The sequence below is a fragment of the Anopheles moucheti genome, chromosome 3 (genome assembly GCF_943734755.1).
Source record: "Anopheles moucheti chromosome 3, idAnoMoucSN_F20_07, whole genome shotgun sequence".
Lineage (NCBI taxonomy): Eukaryota > Metazoa > Arthropoda > Insecta > Diptera > Culicidae > Anopheles > Anopheles moucheti.
This window is the reverse complement of record NC_069141.1, coordinates 34,229,669-34,256,159: the sequence shown is the minus strand read 5'-3', so window position 1 is coordinate 34,256,159 and position 26,491 is coordinate 34,229,669. Positions and strand designations below refer to the sequence as shown.

The 26,491-nt window shown below is 44.1% G+C and overlaps 1 protein-coding gene across 1 annotated transcript in view; it reads right to left on the bottom strand.

Annotated features, from left to right (window-relative positions):
* Positions 1–1,007: 1,007 nt before the first annotated feature.
* The window catches only part of LOC128304580 (uncharacterized), a 51,871-nt gene continuing 26,387 nt past the window's right edge, over positions 1,008–26,491 (bottom strand). Inside the window, exons 3-10 of the mRNA XM_053041783.1 lie at positions 19,524–19,742; positions 16,938–18,290; positions 9,340–9,454; positions 7,048–7,214; positions 6,860–6,979; positions 3,205–3,396; positions 2,996–3,131; positions 1,008–2,112 (exon numbers count right to left, since the gene is read on the bottom strand). Coding sequence (XP_052897743.1) covers positions 2,061–2,112; positions 2,996–3,131; positions 3,205–3,396; positions 6,860–6,979; positions 7,048–7,214; positions 9,340–9,454; positions 16,938–18,290; positions 19,524–19,742 — 2,354 coding nt within the window. The 3' untranslated portion in view covers positions 1,008–2,060. The remainder of the gene's footprint in view (positions 2,113–2,995; positions 3,132–3,204; positions 3,397–6,859; positions 6,980–7,047; positions 7,215–9,339; positions 9,455–16,937; positions 18,291–19,523; positions 19,743–26,491) is intronic.

Below are 26,491 nucleotides of genomic sequence, written 5' to 3'. Positions count from 1 at the left end.
GTGGATTAACATCACCCATACAGATGCATACGAACATGTTTTATACATGACATTCACATCACATTACACACACGTACACACGAAACAAATATATATTGAAAACGAAAGGATATGTGGCCAGTCGAGTTGAGTTGAGGGAATTTGTATTTTTCACGATCCCCCACGATGCAACATCACGTTGATGGTTCGTTCACAGCCATAAGTGTATATGTGTGTTGTTTTGTACGTTGCGCACACAGAGAGAGTGGATTAGAAAAAAGTATCGGAAAGAATTAAAAAACCATAACCGAGAATGCATCATCGTGATTGAGATCGAAAACGGGAAGAGAGAAGAGAGAAAATGCGTAAATTTTTTTAATCATTATTAGGAATACATTTAATTCATACGAAAAAAAAACTGGAAGAAAAAAGGGAGCGCTCTATCTAAATGCATGCTACCGAAAGGATGGCTGATGCTTTTAACTCAAATCTGTTACTCACAGGGATTTGCTGTAGAAGTAAGGCATTGGATGAAGGTAGATGGAATCTCCCTTCCTATTGTCTTACTTCAGAAGAAAATCCCATACGTATCTCGCACAAGGATGGTGTGTCAAAGGAGATTAAATGCATTAAATGCTGACTGTTTTGCTGGCAGTAAATTATAACAGGATCGTACATAGCTATGCTCCTCGCGCGATCATGCATATGAGAATTGTGTGTTCGTTTCATGTGTGGGTATGATAGCAATGCGGAGCGTGTGCGGTCGAAATGGACGAAGAACGATTTTCTTTCCAGATTTACTGTTCTCTCCTATATTTGCTTGGCGGACAATGCAAATCATATACCATACGCAACGTGTAAAATTGCTAATGTTAGCTGTAGCAGCGGTGGGTGGTGTGTAGCTAGAAGATGGGCACATACTTTCAGTGAGCATAACGAAGATTTTATCATTAAAATTGATTCCTCTTCCTCTGATTCGACCATTTCATGGATAATAGGTGCAATAAAACATAACATCACGTTCCAGATACTGTTAGAAGAAAACATACTTTTTATTTGAGATTCTAATCGTTACTAAATACAGCTCGGTGCGGTTGTTCGTACCCTTCGTGTGGTTCTCTTTACTGCGAAATTCTTTGCTGTGCTTCGCGATATTTTAAATACTGATATTATTAACAAATTTCAACAACAGGGTTCTGGCAACAATCGCACGGTCGTATGGTCGACAAGGCTATCTACTCATCTGCGTCTAATTGCTTACTATAAATGAAAGTTGATAAACAAAACAACACGCGCGAAAGAGAAACGAAACAAAAAATACGCCTGTACTAAACTATATAAAAAAAATATGTTCATATCGATTAATTCATCGGAGGAACGGTGTCCTCCGCTTTGCTCTGCTCTGCGCAATGTAATTGTTGTTTCTGTAGTTTAGAAAATTTGTTCCATTTGTTTCAAAGCGTAACATCTTTTCTAGCTATTGTTTTGCGATAAAAAGAATTCCATAAGTCCAAAGCAGATGCATAATTGGTACTGTTTTGCATGAGCCATCGCACCATAGAAAAGCCAAACACAGTAATGGCTAGATGCGAAGACTTAGTAAATTAGAATACGATTAGAACAGTTTGCAGGTTGGACAGTGTTTTGGCAACACTAAAGTGCACAAGGTGGTAGGCGAGCACAAGGATAGCCAAGCGTGGAAAGTAACTGGTAGCCTACTCAAAATCTAACTCGGTGTACGCTGGAGAGGGAAAGTGAAACTGCTGTACGGTTGCCGCACGGTGTGCGAATATGGGGTCGGGTACAGGTTAATAATCGTGTTCCATTGCGTTGCGGGGTTACGGTTATCTCACGCGAGACAAAAATTGTTTTTAAAAGGAAGAAAAATATTACACCGGCGGCGAAACGGGTGGGAAAAGGGACAATCTTCATTTCAAGATTGCCAAACGGTACCAAAAACAACGGTACCCACACACCCACTCGGATTGGGCTCTTACGCTTTTAGGATAAAAAAAACAACCATGCGCGAATTGTACACGCGCGTACGCACGTGCGCAGGCTACCTTTTTTTGCTCTAGGCTTTACTTTCTTTGGCGTAGCTCGGATTCATTACCGTGGTAGCCGTTCTTGTTTCTGCAAAGCGGGAAATAGAAGAGAGAGAAAGAAAGAAAAAAAGAAGGTTGCTTCGGTTAGGCAAGAATCGTTACTTAAGGGAGACGACAACAATAGACGGCAAGAAATGTTGCAAATTACAACGGTTTGCAGGTTTGCAGAGGCGTTAATAGCGGGGATAGCGTACACGTTGGATTTTGTTCCTAAGTTGGTAGGTGATTATTAGTACCGCCACGATTGTGCAGATCACTAAGGCACACGTTTGTTAGTAGAAAAATATTAGTCAATTATAATCACACAATCAATTGATTAGTTTGCAACAAGTATGAGTTGTCGAGAAGATTAGTACGAATGCGCATTGCGAGCTCTATCCTAGAAGCTTTGTTATATGATAATGAATCTAGACAGTAGTAAATATTGACCTCATTTAATTGACTGTATCGTTCATTTCAAAATTAACCTAAAGATCGTCAGGAATAGTGTTATGCTGAACTGTGGAACTGTTGTAGTGGTGGTGGTGGTAGTGGATTGGTGGTGACTGTGATGTAATTATGCTACACGACAATTATACTACATACTAAAATACAACAAACATAAGTTACAAAGCACTAGTTGGTTAAACTGGAAACAATAAAACCATACACGCAATATACAGAGGAAAAGCCACTACCTAAGCCGACAAAATATACGAGGGATACAACTGGAACAAAATCAACTGAAAACGAAATAAAGCAATACCAAACATTTGATCAGACACACTGCACCGTGCTAGACGACACTAACCAGTGTGTGTGTGTGTGCCTATGATGTTTGGCGTTAAACCATAACACTGCTAGAGAGGCGTAATGGATAAAACAAGGGGGATCGAAGAAACGCAAACCGTGTGAAGCAAACGTATACTTACTGGTCGGGACTCTGGTCGGTATCACTTTCCTCAATCTCTGTCTTGTTACGTCTTTTTTCGCATATTAAAATAATCGCACACAGTAAAACAACTTCCACAATAATACCCAAGAAAACGTAAAGTGCGGCGTATTTTCCTGAAATCGTAAGAAACACAACACGTCAGTTGGGGGCGAACGTTGAAACGCGGCGCGCAGTTTCGCTATTTACCTCTAACTCTAACGGTAATCATAACCTGTGCCGGTTTGCCCGTGAAATCGGAGGCATTATTTCGCGCCTCGCAGGTGTAATCTGCATAGTCGGTTAGCCTTATGCTATCGATGATAAGCTTAGCGTTCTCAACGCCCCTTTCGTCCGCCTCCAGCACGATGTGATCTGACGACGCGTTGTAAGTATTGTTGCCTGCAATGGAGAAGGTAAGACATAAATAGGTATAATTACGCTATGGGTATAATTTATTTAAACATTGACTGGATATACGTCGTGGATATCGCTCCTCCTTAACAAAATCAAACCACAAATCGCTTCCGGATGATCTAAGCTTTACTCACTCTAACAATTGCCCTCCTAAACGCGTGTAACAAAAAGTTTTAAATTGAACAAATACTAACATGCTACAAGCTTACGATTAAAAATACATGAATTAATTCTTCATTCACATCGTCGCATTCAAGTGAAGCTTGTTTCGTGTTGGTGATGATGGTTCAGAAATTTCGCCCATATTATGTTACGTCTTCAAACAAGACGCACCTCCACCAGCACACCGGGGGGGATGGGACTGTCGAGCCGCAGAGGGATAATGGAAAGATTGCACACTTGTCTAGCTGCTAGTCACGTAATGCTGGAATCACACGAGTGAACGAGTGTGACACGGACGACAAGAAGTGGTCCTAGGCAAGCGCCCGAAGGGCCGAGCGATTTACTCGCGAGTCACTACGAGTGCAACACTTTTGCACTCGATGGCTTTCCACGCTGGGGGAGCAAAACACGAGTGTGATGAACGGTTCGGTATACGGCTGCCGGCCGTCGCCGATGTTTCTTCCGTTCGCAAGGCCACGGAACGACGACCGGAAAGAGAAACAAAAGTCCATTAGAGCTTTAGACCTTTGGGCGGAAAGAAGCAAGAAGCGGTGCGGAGTGGGTAGGAAGTAAGCGACAGGAAAGTTTGTTCATTGCCTGTCTTTGTCTATGCCCTCGTCAACGCACATCGGTATTGTTGAAGCGAAATATCGGGATTAATATTTGTTGCTGGAACAATAACGTCTAACGTGATCTATTAGCTGCTTAATTTATACATTTCTTTGAAATTTATAGTAAAACTAATTTACAGAGGTTTTAAAAGCCTGTTGCATTTGATGCTTAAGTAATTCATTCCATTAAATATACCTAATAATTGTAATATTCAACAGACCGATTACGATTAATGGTTTTTACATCTTAACTAGGAACCTAAGATAAAGTTTTGGACGTTTACTGTAGCCACTGTAGCCCAACGTGTCCAACTGTGTGGCCGTGGGCGCGTGGGTGAAAAACTGCTTTCGTCCGGAAAAAAGGTGTGCTGAAGTGTTTTGCAGCAGTATAACGAGACCCGCGTCTTGACAGTGAACGGAAGAGGAAGAGACTCCCGAGACGTTCTGGTAAAGAAGGAGGGATCGATCGATTTGCTCTTACTCGGCGGAACGATTGAGCTGGGTGGCTTTGGCGAGTGGAGAGGAACACGAAGCCTTAGGCTTAGTTTAATTTTCTCTTTCCAGCATACCATCGTTTCGTGGAATCAGCCGGAAAGGAAGAAAGGCACTACTGTTTACAGGGGAGGGATTATTTTAAAACAACCGCCATGAAGAATCGACCAGAAGATACCTAAACCGAAGCAACAATAGCACTTCCAGACACCTCGGTAAAACCATCTGGTTGTGATAATTCTAAGCTTCATTCCGCTACCTATCGAACATCCGCTTCCGACGAGTAAACCGGCGCTGGTTAAGCCATTCATTTTCTATGCCTGAAACATTGCGTGATACCGTAAAAGTGCTCGGAGTGTTAGTGGAGCTGTCGGTCTTAAATCACGCAAATGTTTCCTTCCTGGACATTTATTTTTCCCAGTGCCGAGACAGGTACCACGAACGTTCCCGGTATAGCTAGAGCGAGCGAGACGTTGGTAAGAAATTACATTAATTTTATTTCTTGTACTCATTACTGCTATTGACGGTATTGCTGTAATTGTTGCTTAACAAAACTGCACTCGAACGCCTGAACCCAGAATAAATAGTAGGTACAAACCACAATGCCGAGCTCCGTATTGCCAAACGTACAACGTGTCAACACACTGCATCCGGACAGGTTCGTAATAAATATTTATACCAAAACACAACCGGTGTATGCAATGTACATATCAATGTTTACATTCAACAAACGTAACGTAGCTGTGCGGTAGTTTGCAGATGTAGTTTAAATTACCGTTTTCCATAAACAAAACTTTATTCTGGCTGGTTTGTGGTTGATTAATTTTGCCTTCATATCGCGGCATTCCAACCGGCTAGCAAGATTTACTTCTAAGGGGAGCACAAGCAGACATATTGAGTTTGGTCAAGGCAGATACCACCACAAAAACCTTGTGACTATCATGACCATGCTGACTATTTCGAATTTATAACAACATAAAACGAACGGCGATGCGATCAACTTTGGTTCCTGGCCTGGATACGTGTGTGAGCACGTCAATCATCTTAAGTCGTCCATGGCAGAAGGACAAACATGTTCAAGAATAACACCTCGGGGTTACTGAACAACAGCCGTAACAATTTTGTTTGTTTACTCAATTGATTAATGTTAATCGAATCTGTCCATTCGTGAGCATCGACTATTCCATACTAGCCATCGGGATCATTATTTTTAACGGCAAAGAAATCAATACATTAAACATGGTTTATGTCGGGCGAACTTGATCTCGGTACACTAATGCACTTAAAATCCCATTTAATTTGTTGAATAAACTCAAAAAAGTGTTTCAAGGACGGGAGACAAGAATTTGCCCTATTTGCCAACTAGGGAGACCGAGTGTAGTCTATGCAAATGTGGAACACCAAAGAATGCAAAAAGGATGAGAAGGAAAAACAAAACTCTACCCACACACACACACACACACAGGGTGGTGACTCTACGGACACCGACGAATGGGTATTAAAAATAAATTTTAAATTAAGCTGATAATACTTATGAGCGGGGCAGATATATTGTTCGTCGCGCTATTAATAGACCCGTTGGGATATTTTCGTCCTAGTGGCTGTTTGCCTTTCGCTCCCGCCCCAGCCTCTTTGCAACGATTCTGACCGATATTGTTGCCAAAGAACGATGCGGACGCTTTCTTCTCCACTACATGCAATCATCATCTCCGCAACAACAACCACATCGCCACATCGAATGAATCCCACAGCATACGTTTTAAATGCAGCGAGAAGGAGGAGTTGTGTCGTCCGCTCCTGAACGGTTCGTAAAAAGAGTGGGCACTTTTTTGTCGCTTTTCTCCAGCATAAAAATAGCGACAATATCATGCTTTCAAGGTGAAACAGAACGTACGCTTGTGCGGGTGTTTTTTTTTTCAAATACCCGCCCCTCCCGACAGTTGCTTGAGAAAGAGGAACACTTTCATTCCAATAACATCCACTGGCACTGGCTCTGGATGTGATTGGTGTATAGATCGTCGTTGCTTGCACTCAGAATGTGGAATACTTCCAATAGACCATTGGTTTTCTATTATGCGCTGATTACAGTTTTCCCCCACGTTGCTCTTGTCGCGCATTTCTTTGACTTAATTGAATTATTGTTCGCTTCAAATGGGCGTCCCGAACGGACAGCTCATACTCACCAACTTTCCAAGAAATTTTAGGATCCGTTCCGAAAGCTATACAGTGGAGCGTCAACCGTTCTCCCTCCACTATGTTAGTTTTGCCTATTTCTGTGCTTTCAAATTTAACAACAACATTAGCTGAAAACGGAGAACATAACATTAATTAATACGTGTCATCAATGCGATTGCGATTGAGAGATGCTTACCAACTACGTTAAAATTTTTAGATACACCCAATTGTGGTACGCTACACGTGTACTGTCCGGCATCGGTTTCCAACGCCCGACTGATGATGAGCTTTCGCTCCGCCGGCAGTAGCTTAAAGCGATCTTTTAGCGATTCGACCTCACTTACATTCTTACCGTCTTTTGCCCTGTAGGAGAAGAAAAATAAAAGTTACATTAGCAATTTGGTCCGGTGTTGTAGAATCTTTTACGCAAACGGTATCAGATCTTCGTGTGACACCTTTACGTCAATTCGACGTGTTTATCGATCGGTGAATTGTTTTTTTCATTTATAAAAGCTACGAAAAGTACGTCATCGTCGGGTGTCTTTGCTAAGCTAGACAGGGAAAAGTAATCAACCAATGTTCATACTGCCGCCCAAATTAGCACAGCGAGTAGCTCAACTCAACTCACGCGGACAGCAAGTTTTGTCAATTTGGCCGTCTAACGGAGCCCGTCTCCTATGAATAAATTGATCGACTTTTGCTTTTGATGTCCCGATCAGTACCGACTAGAACTAGCCCCATCATTCCTCCACCAAAAGTATCGAACAATTACAAGCACGAAACTCAGCACAAGCGCGTGTGTCTTAAAAGCGTAGCGTAACACACATGAAACGAACACTCGAACAATGCGTCATCGTGTCATCGTATTTCCTCTGCCGCACAAATGCGCTGGGGGTGTGCGGGGGGTTGTGCAGTATTTAGGTCAAAAGTTGTTCTTACAACCGTTTTGGGAGTATCACACCACTCCCTCATCTAGCTTTGTTCTTGTGCCTGAGCCACCGCTATACTGTAAGCGCCCTTGCGAAACGCAGCACATAATGTCAGAAGCCATTCGTGCGAAGAAAAATCATTCATCCTTTAAGCGGTTGGGGTTTCTTCCCCGGTTCGTCCCTTCCAAACGGGTCTCTTGTACTCTTCATATCCTTTCTCACCATCATCACTGACGTAAGCGCTTTTTTCCGCTGCGGACTATGTGGCGGAGTGTTAATGAGATGTTTATTTTGCAAGAGTATTGTTTTTCGTTGTCTTCAATGTGCACGGGTTTGTATTTTTATGAGGGTTTGTGTTTCTTCGTTTGTGCGATTGTGATATATAACTGTAAAATGTATACACACAAAAGTGGTTAAACAATTAATTCTCCTAACAGTTTGGCGTTCGATGGAGGCGCCCAGTGGTTTTCGAAAATATTCTGACGAAAGTGACTTGATGCAGTTTTATCAAAATAAAAAAGAAAATATATTGGATAAATATTATCGCAAAATATTTAAAACATATTCAACTAATTTTTAAAATGTTACACCGTGTACTTAGTCGTCTAAGCAAGGTCACCCTTCCTCTGTTCTCAGGCGGAGGAGATTTGTGCAAGAATCATCCGGTTTTCCATGGGACACCGAACACTGGGCACCGAGAGAGCGTATCCTTTCGGAATGAAAAATCGATAATTTGACAAAACGAAATGTATGGCAGGATGAAGAACATAACTGTAGATACAGAAACGCGACAAATGAGGGTACCCTCAGTACAGTATGACGGACAGAGAGAATTGAGCAAAGCAGAAAGAGAAAAACAACGCCATTCGCTTGCTTTCCTTCTGCTTAAACGATGAGAAGAAAAAACACAAAGAAGAGGTCTGTGATAAATATTAATGGCAAAGGTTTCTTCTGCCAGAAACAAAAGGGAACATCCAATGACCTCGAATAAACCCCCAGATATATGAGATTGTGGAAGTGTTGACATAGCGGGGGGGATGATGGGGGATCTCATTTATCCGGGGAGGGCGGGTGGTAGTAACATAAGTAGTTTAAACAAACAAACAATACAAACAACAAAAAACAACTGCCAATCGGCGGTAAAGGATTATGGGGTTTCATAAATGATTCGTCAACATCGTGAATTAATCGCCACTCGTGGCCAAAGAAAGCAGAACAAAAAAAAACAAACACAATCAACCACCGCGTTTGATTATTTTTATACCGATCGATAAAAACACTTTCGACATCGCCTATAAAAATTGAATATTTCGCTGGATTGAATTAGACCGAGCTTAAAAGGAGGGAAGAGGACAAAACACATTCAATGAATTCGCGCGTCATATGCTGTGGCGGCAGTTTCATTTCGTGAAGGAACTGCACAGTCGTTCGAGATGTGGGTCAATATCATTAATAGAAGCAAAAAAAACACTATGAAAAAAGATGTGTATAATATTTTTTTTGTTGAAATTTACAATAAAACACGATAGAAGACATATCACACCGTGGGAAAAACTTACCAACTTAAATCAAAATTTCCTTCCTGTGTAACGTTACAACCGAGCGTGACTGATTTTGCGATATCGAATATTTTTAAACTAGTGCTGGCATGGTCATAGTTAGGCAGCAGAACATCTGTAAGAAAGAAAGGAAAAGAGAAACGGACGGAAGGATAAAATGAAAGTTATTAAACCATTGGCATAATCGATACTGCTGCGCTAGTTTACGAACAAGCATTAAACGGGGTTTCGTTTCGCGGTACAGAAACAGAACGAGCACGAGAAGTGAAAAAGGAAAAGCGATAACGGAGTTTAAAAAAGTAAGTTCTGGTGCTATACCACAGGAAACATGGTTGTAAACGGTTAAGAGAGTAAATTTGTTGAAAGTGAATGGAAAAAAATTGAATCAAGCGTAAAAGAAGTATCTATAACGGAGCACGGGGAGAGAAAAGAGAAATACGAGAGTTGAGGAAATGGCAGAATCGAGAACTATTGGAGGAAGAAAAGTGTGATTAAAATAGATAAAAGTAACAGATGTTTAAAATGAAGAAAAAGAAAAGATCAATATAAAATACGAAAAAAAAAGCAAAGCTGCAAAGGACATACAGGGGGAGGGATACATCAGAAGAAAAAAAAAATAGAACGGAGAAGGAAAAAAGTAACCTTAGCAACATCGAGTAAGAAATGCTGTACGAGCGGACTAATTTAAATCACTCAAGACTAGAGAAACAATTAAAGCTAAACTTAAATACATGATATTATTCGTCTTTTTTTCCGATTCAACGGGTTTAATCGAGCGAGCTAAAATGTCTATCTCTAGCCTTTCTAACACACACACATACGCCGTTCTTACGATCTACTCCACAAAAGCCCCTTTCCCCAATCGACCCGTTTTGGGGTAGTTCCATCCAAAAACTTCCATCTCCAAACCACTTTAAAGAGAGCGCCAAACCGGTACAGGCGCAGAAGATAATAATATCTGGCTCGGGGGTTGAAATTCTCACTCGCCCGAATTGAGTCGTCACAATTTCGTACGCTGCCACTCGTGATGGAAGAGGGAAGGAGGGTTCGACGGGACGGGGTCCATTATGGAAGCAAAACGTAGCCGGTGTTGTGTCGCATGCCAAATGGTATTGCCGCGCCGCCAGAATGGAGCTGCAGAAGGAATGGAGCGCGTAGTAAAAGGTTTTCGCTATCGTCTTGGATGTTTGGACCCCTGGTGGGGGTGGGGATTGGGGACTTATTGGGGGGGGGGGGAAAGCTGAGGCAAACTAAGCGCGCACCTGTTCCATTCCATCTTCGTTATATGACTGATCCACCGTGTTCTATGGATGAGTTAACCTGTCCTCCCTTCCCTCCTTCTTCACTAGACACACTTGGCGGCATACTGAGACGACAGCGCTGCTCGTTGGTGTGGAAAAGTGGACAATAAAAAAACATACACCCACACACAGGCTCTGTTCACCCTTAAGGTTAGTTTAGTACACTACTAACATCTACCATAAACATCCAGGAATGCTTCACATGGGGGAGGCAAAGGAACAGAATGAGATGGAGGAGGGCTGTGGAGCTAAATAAGAGTGTTCGACACAACAACCACCACCAAAGAGCTATCTCCTTCCGGTTCACCATCCACCATTGCCACCAGCCAGGGGGGGAGGGGGCGAGTTGTTGGTGAAAACCAGAAATGCCATGATTATTTAATGAAAACCGCAGTCATCTGGCTTTTAATTTCATGCGCCGCCCGTCGAAAGATACCGAACGGCTTCTATCTATCCAACACGGCCACTCTCTACTCGGAACCTGCCTGGGTCTGCTCAATAACCAGTACACCTACACACACACACACACCCAAAACAGAACACGGCACACGGTGTAGGTGGGTGATGGTGTTGAGTGTATGGCAGATGAAACGAGCGTGCTGGTACGTTCTGCCTGTCTGATATTTATAAAATTAATAAATATTTAATTTGCCGTTGTTTACACTCCCCCTAGCTCTGCCGTGCGGAGAAGCTGGATGATGGAAGCGAGCAGCGAGTGGAACGGCCGTGTAGAGGATGAATTTTGGCTTGATTTTCATCGGCACTAAACACCGACGCGGATCAGTGTGAATTGCCGGCCCCCAAAAACCCCATAGGAAGCAGCCGAAGCTGCACACAGGGGTTAAGGTGTGTGTGTGTGTGCGTTCCGGCCATTGCAAGGCAATCCAATCCGCCCCAAAAACAGGGCAGCAGCCCTGTGTAGATCCTTCCTGTAGCACAAAAGCACGGAAAAAGGTGAGATTTTAACGGTTGTAGGGAACAACTTTTATAATCTCATAACGAACATTTCCCTCCGTTTTTTTGAGTTTGGACAGCCCCGAAACCGTAGTTGCCTCTTGGCAGCTTTGAGAGCCTGCTCGTACCCGGAAGGAGACCGTACCGGACCGAAAGCAGGCGGGTAGGGCAGAGGCACATTGTTTAATATTGACCAATTTTGGAGATGCGTTATGTGTGTGTGTTCGTGTGTATGTATGTAAGCTAATGGAAATTAAAAATAACCACACGCGATTTAAGGTCTTAAATGAGTAGTTTCCTAAACACCGCAGGACGAGAACGGATGCAACACAATAACCGAGAGCGTTACGACGGTGCAATGGTCCAATACAAAAAAGGAACCTTTTCATACATTCCCTTACACTTACTGGCAAAATGAAAAGCGGGCTTAGTAACGCAACGTCGTATCGGGCTAGAGGCAGTCGGTAAATATTTGCATTCTATCAATGGGGGGGCGGTCCGGGAGTTCTCGCGGACGTTGGATGTTGTAACAACCAATAGCGACTGAAATGGAAAGGTGTCAAGTTTACACACCGTTGTATCTCGAGGACATTCCTGAGCGATGTGTTCTGATGGACGTTCGGTCTCCTTTCGCGCCCAAAACCAAACACAGCAGCAGCCTGGTTGAGTGTAACTTTACAAAGCAAACAATTAAAAGCCGGATATCGGTTACGGCCTGCGTTGGCGTTTATTGTACACCATTGCGAATGTTGTGCGATGTGTTTTGTGTCAATCGGAATGTGCGAAAAGGAGCATTTAATTACAACCCCTCGAACAAAAAAACTGCCGAAAAATGCAATCCAGTGCAAAAGGTTGCTATCTATGTTAACCTATATTTTAGAATAATAAAAAAATCCCGCTGAATGTATGCCATTCGCTTTACAAAATTGTATTTTTAGTTTAGCAATGTTAGATTTTCGTCTCACGATCGTTTACGAGACTTTCTGTGGCTTAAATGATCGACTGTTTTTCTTCGATCGATCTTTCTTGTTAATAAAAGGCACAAGAAAACGCCTAAATGTATGCAATCCACGTTGCAAAGTGAGGTTTTTAGGTTGTTTAGCAACGTTTTAGCACTGAAAACTCTGTATGCTTATGGGACTCTCTATTCAATCCTAATGTAAGTTGTTTTTAAACCATAAGCATCTTCCCTAGTTCCTTTTTTGGGGGTTTAAAAGGATATTATGCATTGAAAAGTAGTGTTTTGAGGCAAGTAGCCACCATTACAGTGGTGCAAGGTGCTTGCTTTACAATACCTTTTGCAGTGGAATATATTTCCCCGCAGCCCCGTAACTATCGATCGCTTCATTCGACACCGACAACCGACCTTGAAGGAATGTCTTTGAAAACTCCTTTCGCCCACGCTATCAACAGAAACTCGTGGTGGCAGTTAAAGATCGTGTTACCTCCGTTTGCTGTCTCCTGCCCTGATGCCCTGTCCTCCTCATCCATTCTGTCCACCATTTTTTCTTGCCTCAAAACTTCAAAGAAACCCCAAACGGTACCAACTGGTTCGTCCTACGCCTGACTTACTGTGCACATGGTGGTGGTGCTGACCGTTTCAAACAGTGCCAGATGTTGCGGTTCGAAACATTGTGTAAAAGTGAAAAATTGTTCACGTCGAACTCGCGTCGAGCTATTTACCCCGGTAAAAGTTTGCCGTGGAACGTCGTGGGCTAGAGTGTGTGTTTATTTGTGAGGCCGCGTGGGTGAAGATCGGTACCGCACCCGTTTATGTTCCGCATGATGCACATCAACCAAAACGGTCGTTTATTAGTGGGTGCCTTTTGTAACACCCACCGTAAAGGGGGTGATGGGAATCAAATTTGACCTCCATTGTGGGCGGCGGCGGGCAGGGCGAATGCTGTACTTCTAACGTTTTTTTCGAGTCCATGCTGTACAATGGTACGTCAATGGGAGGGAGTTTTTTTTTTGCTTTCTTTGCCTAACACACATCGGCTCATTTCGGATCGTTTTTCGCACATTGTAAAGGTATTTCAAGGATGCGCTCTCTTGGCGGTGATGTTTTTTAAAAACCATTCTTCAGCGAAACGTGAAATCCATACCGGTTCGTTGCTTCTGCACGGTGTGTGTGTGTGTTATTTGAAACAAAAGATCTTCAAAAACCGTTAAAACCGTTTCGTAAACGGGCAGCATCACAAAAAAGGCAGAAAAATCCCCTTTAAACAATATTAACTACATGCAAACGCGGCCCTACATTGTGATACACACAACATTCATAAACGATCACGCTTTCCGCACTTCATCGATCACTTTGACACGCGCGTTGGAGTGTTTTGAAGTGCAGCACTAGCGCTTAATTAAATCGCCGGAAAGGCACTAATGTGAGCATGGGGCGACCCCAGAAACACACAACCGGTTGCGGAGGAACAAGTTGCGACCTACAGGCACGCTAGCTCCTTTTCTTTAAACGGTTTATAACACCCTTCAGCCTTTAAAGTGCGTGCATTTGGCCCTTCATGTCGGTGTTGTGTTCATTTAGTTTTTTCCGCCACCATTTGCAAATAAGGCCGGAAGACGCGTGCTGAACAAAAACGCGAGCTGCGCTATATGCATACCTGGAGGGTTCCAATAATTATGTGGCCCCCCCGTCATGATGGCAGAAAAGCTCGCAAACTCGTGCCTGTGATCCGTGCGGAATTTGGCGTGTTCCTTCGCGAAGGGCGCGCGTGTGCTGACCTAATTATGCTAATGCTTCAACGCGGGCGCGAACGAACGGCACGGGAGGGGCAAGCCAGTCACAGTCGGAATACAGGAATAAGGATTGCCTGACACTGCTTTGATTTTGCCGCTTTTGCCGATTCAACAGGTACAGGAGGTTGTGTGGATGCGAAAAAGGGATCGTTCCGTGGGGGTGGGGGAACGGTGTGCGTGTGTTATCCTTCACATTTGTCGTCTCTTGTGCCAGAGTGCAGTGTCTCCTCGCGAGGGCTGTTTAAGGTGGGGCCCATCGAAAAGACCCCCCGTATGTCAGCGCCCACCCCAACCTCAACCGTAATGTCGAGTCCTCGGGACAACAAATAACTGAGTGCACCTCGGTTGCCTCAAGAAGCAACCCCTCGTGGGGCCATCGCGCGCGCGTGTGTGTGCCCGATAGTGCTGTATGCTAATGAACACACAAATTGATTCACGGGGCCGGAAAATTGTCATTTTCCGGAACCTGATGAATGTGTGCCCGAAAGCGAATATACCTTTTTCCCAGCCGCCTTATAACTGCTTTGCATCGGCGCGGATGGATGTTGTACACAGTTTTCGCGGGGGGCAAAATTCCGTTAAACAATGTTAACCAAATAAAAGGCTAGCGTACATAAGTTAAGCTAGGAAACGTATCAAGCAGTAAGTTTTCTGGTGGGAAACAAACAAAGATTTAAAAACAAAACGAAGACAAAGAAGGTAACTTGAACATAAATATTGTTTGATTTGTTTTTCTCAACCAAAAAAATTAAACAATCATGAGAAAAAAGAGAAAAAAGTAGGTAGAGTTTATTTCATTTCATTTAAATATAAAAAAAGCTAAACATATACGTTTTTTTTGCTAGCCTTAATACAATCGATTCATACACTATCTAGCAGTATGGGGTTTTGTGCATACTATTATATTAAATACGCAAGCAGCAGCTTAGAGTACAAGAATTATCTCAATTGGAAATTGTTTGGGAAGAGATCATAATGTAATACTTAAAAAATTCTTAAATCTGCTCAAAATACAATTGTTACACGAATTGAAAAATGCAAGAAAAGCAAAGCATAAACAAACAAACCGAATAATGGTAATAAAAGACAAAAAGACAGCAAACGCAATGATTAAGAAAAACTGTATAGCGATAAATGGTAACATTATTTTTAATTTAAAGGGGCGAAAAGAAATGGGGAAATTTACAAAAAAGAAAAGTCCCATTTCAAACAAATTGCGATTAATACTGTCCCATGATTTTTAACCACTGAAAAGGGATTCAGCCCTCACTTTCAGCCACCATTTCAGAATTTCAGTTTAATGAAAAATGGTTCCGAGCGGGGGCAAATGAAGCAAACGAAGGGGGGAATGTTTCCAAATGCCTCGAAAAGCAATAATAAAAATTAGGATAACTTGCAATGAATACAAATCAACCAAGTCGTTTCAAGCTCGTTATGAGGGGGGAAGGGACAGTTTCATCTTCCATTATGATGCGCCTTTGAATGATTACGGGCCACATATCCTTTGGAGCACAAAAGCGTGTGTGTTTGTCTTTTAGACGGTAGGGACGAGTAATAGGGGGTTTTGTTCTTGGCTAACAACGAATGCTATTCGATGCATAACAAACAACACAGTAACAGAAACAGAAAAGCTTTTAAAACTCATTCCAAGCGTATAACAAAAAAATGGAATAGGAAAGGCGCACCCCATAAGAACATCATCATCATCATTAAACGCGCGCAGAATAGCACGCAGAGGCACAAGCTATTCCAAGCAACGATCCCAAAACAGACACAGAAGAATGTTACGCGACGAACAGGATAAATGGGGAGGGCACATCAAAGAAACAAATGATAGATCTAAATTATTATAAAACGAAATCAAATCAAAGGGCGTGAATTTAATCGGGGCACTCTTTAGAGAAAGGATACTTTAAAGGGATCTACACCACACCACATACCGTAACAGTGTGATTGGGAAGTGGGATTAACTAGCAGGTAAAGTGTATTGAACCATTAACATAACTAAAACTAAACATAACTCTCTTTGCCTAGATGCCGATCGAAACAGTAACAGGCGAACGCAAATGTTGGCTCAAGCATAACACGGCAACAGGGGGTTGGGGGAGTTGGTGCATTGAATATTGAAAAAAAAAAAGGTTTGCCCACAACAACAAGGACCCACAGAGACCCAAGCATCAAAACTGATCCGCTTTGTAGGTTGCTTCCTTTCTTATGTCGGCCGTGGTTTTTTGTTTGTTTGTTTCCCAACACGATGATGAACGTAGAATGAAAACGAAAACCGAACACAACCCATAAAGCAAGCAATCATCAGGGCAGCTCACGTAATGGAACCGAATAGCAGAGCAAAAAGAACGTTTTTTGTTGTTTGCTAGCACACGCACTAATGCCAAATGCATCTACGCATCTCATTCGCTTTTTTTGAACGCGAACCATTTTTGAACGATTTAAAAAAAAACGGGAAACTACTATTCCAATTTGTTGTCCAATTTTCCCTCCTTTTTCTTTTAAAAATGGTTCGTTTGTTGCCCCAAAATGAAAACAATAACTTTTTTTTTTGGGGGGAGAGATAAATTCTTGTATCCTCACCGGCAGCAGTGGTAGTGAGCGGTGTTGCCACCGTCGCTGTTCTAGTGGTGATGCTAGTAGTGGGAGTAGTAGTAGTAGTGATGGTAGTAGCAGTAGTAGTTGCTGCTGTTGGAGTGGTTGTCACTGTTGTCGCTGTGGTTGTGGTGGTAGTGTGATGTTCGTGATGATGGTGATGATGATGGTGGACCGCATTATCCTGATCCGGTCCCATCGGTGGTGGTGGTGGTGGTGCAACGGTAGAGGAGTCGGGATTGATGATAAGGCTGTCCTCCTTCGGTACTGCCTTCGATGCAATGCTGGTGCTGTCGATTGCGGCCCCTGGCAAACCTCCAATGGAGACATTCCCACCGACTCGCTGCACAGTCCCATCGGTAGGGGACAGCATTAGGGCAGTGCTGCCATCCTCGCCGGGTGCCGTCTTGTGCGCCGTTAACTCCTCCAAGCTGTCCACCAGAATAATGCCGTTAATGTCGCTCTTGTTCTGGATCAACCTATCGATATTATCGTCCTCCAGCGAGATCGCCTTGCTTTCGATAACAATTTCGGTATCCGGTTCAACGAGGTCCTCCATGTGCTCTGCCGCGGCTAACGGATCGAGATTAATTATGTCCCGCGCACCATCGGGCAACGGTTCGCCGTCCTCATCGTCGTCGCGCGTTTCCATCAGTGGCGGCGGTGGTGGTTGCATTCTGCCGCTGGTCGAATGCTTCGGCTTACCAGCAGCAGCGGAAGACTTATCGGTGTGCAGCATCACCGGGGAATAATCTTCCAAATCTTCCACAGTTTGCTCCACAAGCACTCCGTCCTCGTCCGGCAGTAGCGAGTCCTGCTCCACCGAAGTCTTTTGACTCACGAAGCGTTTGGAATCGTCCTTGCCCGGGGAAGTTAGCTTCTTGTCCGCCGAACCGCCGGGATGGTGCCGGTGGCCCGCGCCCGCTTGCTGTCGATGGTGGTGCGGACTGTGGGCGGAAGATTTCTGCGAGTCCCGGTCCCGGTCGTGCTCACGCTCCAAGGATCCACCGGGGAACTCTTCGTCTATTATGGCAGGACCGGGCGCTAGTGCTACGGCCGTAGTAAAATGGTGATGCTCGACCGATAACGGTGCAACGAGCGTTGACTTCACCGTGCTCAACATTAGCTGCATATCCTCGCGATGCTTCTCACCACCATTACGTGACGATATGCCGGTGCCGGTGCCAGTCGTGGAAGATGCACTGTGGCCAAGTAGCGTTCCATTCCGGTACACGTACAGCTGATGGTAGTTTTTATACAGCGCATTACACTGATACTTGCCCTGATGCTTCGGCAGTGCGCGTTGTACGCTGATCGATGCTTCTATTTTGTCCCGATTTCCTACATTGCGCCGGCAGCCGAGATGATGATATGTAAGAGACAAAAAGCTCGATCAAATTTGATTGACTCTTTGTTGTTTTTTTTGTTTTGTTTACTCTCTTCTGTGAGGTAAACGGTATTGCTACGGTATGAAATGGCAACGCTATCACAACTGATGGGCGATACTCTAGCGCGTGATAAATATCCTGACCGAATTGTTTTTATTTTCTGTGTGTGCTAAACAAGCAATTATAACGCGTGTAAATAAATGGGAACGATTCAGTTGTATACGCTCTATTATCTACACTATTGTCCAATTTGCTAACAGTTTCAACTCCCTGCCAGTTGTTTGACATCTTCCTCCCATTCCCACTAGACGAATGAAACTTCTAGCATGCAAACTACGATTCTGTGTTTTTACACACGTGTTTGTTGCTCCTCAAGCGAAGGTGCGCCTAACGATCAGCCTTTGAAAAAGTGGACGCGTGTCACCCTCCTGAGCAAAGTGTTTCTTGGTTGTCGTTAAACTTAGAACCGGGGGAAAAAGGAAATTTGGTTTAGAAAAATAACGCCACCGCCACGTGGCAACAGCTAGAAGGCATTTGTTTGTTTTTCTTAAACCTGAAACCTGAAGAGCTCCCGGGTGTCATCTTCGGAACGTGTGAATGGAGACGCCTGGTCAGTTTCGGACGCGCTCATCCAACATATTCGTGGGTTTTTGCTGCTAATGTTTGCTGTATCGTTGACAGCTAGACATAGACGGGTGGGAGCCGTGCAATGGGGCGCCTCTTTACAGCAGTGTACCGAACTTGTACTTCGGCAACATCCGTCCGTTGCGTGGGACGTAGACATTTTGCCTGTCGATATCCATCACACACGCTCGTTCCGCTGACACCGTGGCATTACGGATACGTTCAATTACTTTGTGAAGTTTGCCTGTGTTGCTGGCTGGTAGATGGAAATTAAAGTTCTAACAAAAACCAATCCGGTACCGCATGAGAAAGGTGCAAGATTTACAAGCGTGTATAATAGTCTTTAAATGATTTATGGGCCTTACAAAATGATCGAGTTCTTCCCTCTTATTTCGTGTAAAACCTATCGCCTTTTGCCTTATGTGTTCCTGCCGTTTTTCTTTAACAATTTTTAGCCAACGCACTACTCTATGGCCGGTCGTGTACGAAGAGCGTGTAGCGATGAGTCTGAGATGCATTTGTGTTTGTGTGTTTGTTTGTGTGTGAGTGTGTCCCCCATTACCTGCGATCCCCATCTCACTTTCGATGTAACTATGCTCGTCCTTGCCGTGACGGATGTTGCTGTGCTTCCGGATCGGTTCACCGTCCTTGTGCCACTCGACCGGGTTGGCGATGCTGATGATGCACGAGATCGAGAACGGTTTGCCGACCTCGACCTGCGAGTCACCGTAATAGATCACTTGGTACAGATTGTTCAGATCCCGCTTGTGTGCACCTTTTGTTGGTTGGTTGTTGTTTTTTTTCGTTTGTTTGTTTGGTCGTCCCGCAGTTTGTTTATCGTTTTGTATTGTTTGATTTTTTGTTACATCCACAAGAAAAAAAACCGACAGCGTGACAGACAGCGTGTGTCGCATCATGATCGGACGGAAGCAGCCATTGGTAAATAAGTAGGAATATAAGTAATCGCGGAAGCTTCAGATCAGGGCTAGGGGGAAGGGCACATTATACAGCATTGATGGTTTTATAAACATTTCGACCGAATCACACCATCAGTGGACAAACAATGTGAAAAGAAATTTCCTCGTTAATTATAACATTTCGGAACAAACCCGCGTAATAAATGGAACAAATTTCGGAACAATCATAAATTTAATATGAGCTATTTAACAAAAAACAAAAACAAACTGTTCCATCGATGGAAAGGAACCAACAAAAAAAACGAAACAAAATGAGAGAAAAATTTGATCGATTAGTGCATTTATGAGGGAAATATTGCTAGCGGATTGTGTGTAACGATTGTAGGCGTTAGCGTGTGTGATGTGTGACCGTTGAATGAAACATGAGGTAATGGCACGTAACATGAGATGAATTTCGAGTATTTTTCGTCCCTCCCATGCTACACTTTTAATGAAAACATTTCGAAGCATAAAACGCGATTCGCACATTTCGCACAACCACACGAAACCCGCGCGTATTACTAATTCGACTTCACTATAATTACTATTCAAAGCAATCGCAAGCAAACCGAGAGTGTTTTGGGAAAAAGGGAGTCTTAGAATGTATTATGTTACGATGTGTTGCTCTACAGAGCTGTGTGGGGAGGTAATATTTGGTGCCCACAGTTTTAAAACCCCACAACGAACCGTTTCGACCGTGTTCCACCATTGCAAACTTTGCAAACGATGCATGCCATTTCGCAACCACACCACAAATAAAATGGTTCTTCTTCTCCGGCAAAAGAGTTATTCAATTGTATTGTGTGCGCGCACTGGCCTCGCCTTCTGCAACAGGGTGCCATAACGCACGGTTCTCTTCCACAGACACAGGCCGCAGCGAAAGGGGGGTAACAAGAGAAGTTAGCAAATTATGTAACCAACACAAACCCTTTTGCCACCCCTGCTCGCGCCATTTCAGGAGATTCTGCACGAATTCTCCGTTTGCTCCGTTTGGAAGGTGGAGTAGCTATTCGTAGGAATTCATATACACAAACCCCTCCTCCGCACAAAACCCATCTTCGTTCTGTGCCGACAAAAGCATTCTTCGTTCCGTAGCCTCCACAACACAACTTTTATCGCACCTGATGACTTCCCGGTCTCTCTCTCACTCTCTCTCCAACCTCTTCAATATTCGCCCCCGGTCTCCCTTTACGGCAATGCTCAGATTGAAGTCCCAGCCCTTTCTTCCTTTATATGTTTCGCTTTTCCGGTGAAATGTAACGGAAAGTTCGAAAAGTCAGGAAAAAGGGCATCCGGTGCTCACAACAGTGGCTAACATACAAACACACACACACGGTGAGATCGGTAAGGAGGATTCATATCTTAAGCCTTGTTTTGTCTTGCTCTTTCCCGCTCGTCGCCATTTTTTTTGTTTTCAATTCGGGTGAAACTATCTCACGAAAACGGTGGGTAGAAAGTTTTAACTAACCCCTACACGAAAAACAAAACAAAACAAACCCCAATTCATATAACAGCAACGTTTCGACACGCTGATCGGGCAGTATAAACCACCCCCCGAACTTGTATCGAACCTCCACGACGAGAAGCACGGTAGCCGACGGTACGATGTAATAAATGTGAAGCTGTCAGAACCAGTTCCTTTTGTGGCGGAATGTACACCGTGTGTACATGTGTACGGGGTTGTAGCTGTACCTTGGTTCTTCGTGTTGACATATTCACGAGTCACTACTTCTCGCCAACTGGCGCTGGTGGCGGCGAGGGGTCATGAAACAAATATATACAAGTCCGGGAAAATAAAATCCGGTTTTGGAGCGGATGGAGCATATGCAACCGATGGGAGAACATTGTTTTGGAGCAAAGTTTTCCATACGCTTTTTCTTATTGCACGCCCCATCATCATCTTACGCTCAAGTGAAAACCGAAGGACACACAACAATACCCATGAGTAAGCAGTTCTGTGATAATAGGATAACCCGATCAAGTGTGAGCATTGGGAGGATGCTCCTCAACGTCCTACCCCGCCGACTCCAACTCGACTTGCCCTCGTGCTGTTTGGAACGTGAAAGACCGGGCGTCTCCATCGAGGCGTCTCGGTGGTGCTTGGGATGGTGGTGGTGGCCACCATTGTTTTCACGATGACACGATGGTGCTGATCTGGCACCGTTTCCGAGATGCTTTCCGCTGGAACCTGTTTTGTTCCAAACGAGAGCGAGAGGGTATCAAAGCACCGAACTCTCTAACTATGTTGTCGACGGCGCGACTTTGCGGTAAAGGAACCCAAAGAGAAGAGCAGAAGAAGATACAGAAATATTGTCACGGACTAACTCAAAACTATTCGATCGCTGGCAGGAAAGGTAGCTTAAGCGTGAGCAAAAGTTTATCATGAAACGATTTCGTATGTGCCCCTTCCGTGGCACTAAGCTAGCTGTTGTCGGAGGAATGTTGTCCGTTTGGTTTATGGAAATGTAAGCATCAATATGCAACAGTAAAATTGATTGATTATATCCCACACCACGGAGACACCGTCCTCTGCCGGGGAGCGTAACTTTTTCGCAACACTTCCAACAGGATCAGGAAACAAAACTTATCCGTAACTCATAATGCTCCCCCCCTGTGGCGGTGTATAGGCGAGTTTTTCGGTTTTGTTATAGATCTTTTCTAATTCATTTAGTAAGGAAGGAAATTCATCCCTTTCAGACGGGAAAAGGCAAGGAAAAAGGATACAAAAAAAAAACAAACCTTCTTCGATGGACACGTGTTGTGTTTTTTTGTCCTTTTCTTCTTTGCGGATGTTTTTTTTTTCTCCACATTTTGAAAAGATTGGCTTTTGCGATAGGACACGTTTTGAGGCGGGCTGCTCTCTCCACCCTCCTCCTCGCGTGCTAGGATTTGCATTGTGGTGTGCAGCAGCAGTGAACGGGAAAATTATTCCACTGTGTGTTTTTTTTTCCTGTTCAAATCCCATTTTCTACAACACCTTAATTTGCTGCCGCTACCACAAAACGGCCGCTAGAGACTGCGGGTAAGCATCGACGGGACACGCAAAGGCAGGGGCGCCACAAGCAATGAATGGGTGTAGAAAAGTTGCTTAATTTGAATTTTAAATTTTCAATCCATTCATCGGATGGGATGGGTGTGTGTGGTTTGGTTTGGCTACCGTCGGGTGTGATGCGACGAGGGCAAAAAAACGGAGCAAAAGGGAGGGCGAGGAGACTATAAATGGTTCTACACTTTCTGTCCACATAAGCCTTTATAGGGTTAGCCGGCCACATCTGTTAGATTTAAGATTGAGCTAATTGTGTGAGCCATTGAGTGATGTTGCATCGTCAGCTGGATGTCAAGTCTGTCCTCTTGTACGCATTGGCAGGGGTTGTCAAGCAAAAGTGTGAAATACATTAAACATCAAGAATGATCTCTTTTGGGTAGACGGTATGTTAGTGTTCGAGGAAAACATTCTAATTCACAAAAAAATCATGTATTTAAATAAATATAACAAACATTTTTCATTCGGTGTTAACTTCTAGCGTCTAGTATTCTAGTGGCCCCTTATGACCTTCTAGGTGGTCATGATCCGGATAGGATTTTGGACCGGTCCTGTCGTGTGAAGGCCGACTCCGGCACCAATAGAGCGTCTAGTACATAGTTTTAATACACAAAAAAAAGAGAATACTTCTACCAAAATCAACACACAACAAATGTGATGATTCTGCTCGATTCTATTCCCGAATTGTTTACACAGAAAAGTCGTCGTTTACACAGAAAAGTCGTCCACGTGAATGTTTGGCTATGCAACGCCGAAGATTGTGTTGTCGTTTTGAAATCTATTCTATCGGCTTCGATCGCCTCCCCTCCGCCCGCGACTGCCAATAACCGCCTTTCCCGCCCCCTTTTACCCGACTGCCATGCTTTCCTCGATAATTGTTTTATAAACACTGCATTCGCACAAGCGCCAACAAAATAAATATAGCTCAAGCTTGCCCGCCTGTGGTAACGCGGGACGCCGGATGCGAAAGACGATTCGGTTTCGTCTGGTTAATTGGCAGATGGATCTGGGGTTGGACTGCCTGGTGGTCTCGATTGCATTTGGGGGTTTTTTTGTTTTTTAATGTGCGTTTTATTCCAACCCATCATTCGCGCCGATTATTGACCCGTCGTCTCGCCCCCTGTTTGGGAAGAAATGGGGTTTTTTTTTGTCTTGTTTTTAATTTCACTCTACTCCCCGGATTCCTTCAATCCGTCCACTGTTTACGATCACTGGAACGTGCGAAAACTCGCTCCGATCGGTTGGCGGTGCACACAGCGAGAGAGGCACATCCATGGGCTACGTCCAAAGAAGCTTCCTTTTTTTCCGGTCGGTTTCTCTCCAAGGAAAAATGTGTAAGCGACCCACTGGAAGCAAATGGATCTCAACGGTGCACAATTTCGATACTTAACCCCCCCCTTCGCACAGTTATCACCCCCTGCGATTGCACGCGGTCGGTCGTGCCCCAGTGAATAGCGCTATATAATCGATCGAAATCGAAATGCCAGATGGCCCCTGGGCGATAAATGGACCGGCGGATTCGTTGTTCGCTTCGCTGTGCCTCTCGCCGTTTCTTCTCCGCTCCTTGCAGCAACGCAAAGTGAGAGTGACCGCACATTCCCACAATTTCCCACCCAAACTTCGTTGAGAGTGAAGCAAAACCCCCAAAACCCAAAACAGAAAAAAATGGATGTACACAGTTGTACAGAATGGTCATTCGATCGTTCTTTATCTTCCCATAGAAGACCTCGGGTCTTTTATTTCCTTCGCGCGCTCCCTCCCTCTCTCTCACTCCACCCCGCCGGTTTTAAGTGCGCTCCCCGCTTGCATATTATTGCGCGCTGTCCACTAGACAAAGCAGCGGTTGAGTGAAACAAAAATAAACTCTTTCACCCCGGCACAACCCGCGGCACAAAATCCGGCCGGATCGTTACTGTTACATAATTTCCGTTTTCGACGATCTACTTACGACGGGCATCCACACCAACCCTGCGCGCCGGGTGCGGCTGGTGAAATTTTCTTTTTTAATAGCTAAAGCTCTTTTTTTCTCCTGCTTGGTGAATTTCTCGCTGCATACAAAAAAAAAAACGTGAAGAATCCGAAGCTTTGTGATAAGGTTAAGATGGGTTCCGGGTTTTTTTTATTCTGCTTGCTGTACGCCAAGGAACCCAATGATGTCATCCGTTGCACACACACACAAAACCACCACCAACAACAACTCATTTAGATAAGCAGCAAAAGAATCGCACCGGGGTTTGGGTTCACGATTTGCGGCCCTTTCGACCCTCACAACAGAGCGCTCTCGGGCGCATTATTGGTAACAATTTCATTAAAATTCCAACATTATGTCATACCAATTCCAATCCCTTTTCGCATCAAAATCCATGCAATTCGGGTATCATGCAAACTCGTCCCTTCTTCTCACTCTCTCCTTCCTCACCGGCGAACCCGGTTAATGGTGGAAAATCATGTTAACCCCAACTGTTCCTTCCCTGGCGTTCGATTCGGAAGGAACATCGCAAAATCGATACCGATTGCGTGCAAGGCTATCGGACTCCCTTCTTGTGTATGGTGGTGCTGTATGCGTATGCGTGAGCTTCAAGTCAGCAACAAAAGGTTCTCTTCAGGTCGCTCCACTCCCAGGAGGGCCCGACACCACCGCCGTCGATAGTCGGATATTGATTGACCTCTGCCTTCATCAACAAACGTTGCGGCGGCGGCGGCGGGCAATTGGTTCCCGGTGAGTACAGAACGAACGTGGAACCGTGTGTCTGTGTGTGCGTTTCGATGTGGGAATGACCGGGTGGTGGCCTCTGCCCGTACCCAACGACCCGAAGGAGAATGTGTTCAAACTGCACACAATTTAATTATAGCAGTAATTAATTGCAGTCTCCAGAATATAAGGGAAAGTTACACCAGCAGGACGGACCATATACAGAACCTGGGCCCGTTGCGGAAACCACCGGAATTCAATTTCTCCTGCAGTGTGGTTTCCGTAACATTGTAATCTGATAATTATGCTGAAATATTACAGCAAAGATACTTAAGATTCGCACCGATTCATACGTCGCAAATGGGCAAAATATAGAACAAACGTTTAGAAATTGTGCGAATAAACTATTCGCATTGATTTGTCCAAAGTATGGCATGATTATATATGTTAGATATTTGTAAAAATACTTAAATAATTTTCAGCAATTATAATGTTTAAAAAAATAAATTACATAAGATTTCCCCAAGACAAGTTTGAAGAACTCCGAGAGCTTATATTATTTTTGATTGATTCTGCCGATAAGTTAAACCTTCTGCAGTAGCTCTGCACAAATCTTCTTCAAATCTGCACAAATGACAGCGCCGAATAGAATAAAAATAGGTCGCTTGTTGTCGCCGTCTTTACGAATCGTAATTCCTGACAGTTGCATTTGATTAATCGCATGAATACAGTTGCTACCAGCACCAACGAGGGGACCGCGCTGGTCACACAAAACACAATTCGTAAACCATGCGTGAACGTTGGACGAATGTGACCCCATCGCACCAGACGCGTACGAC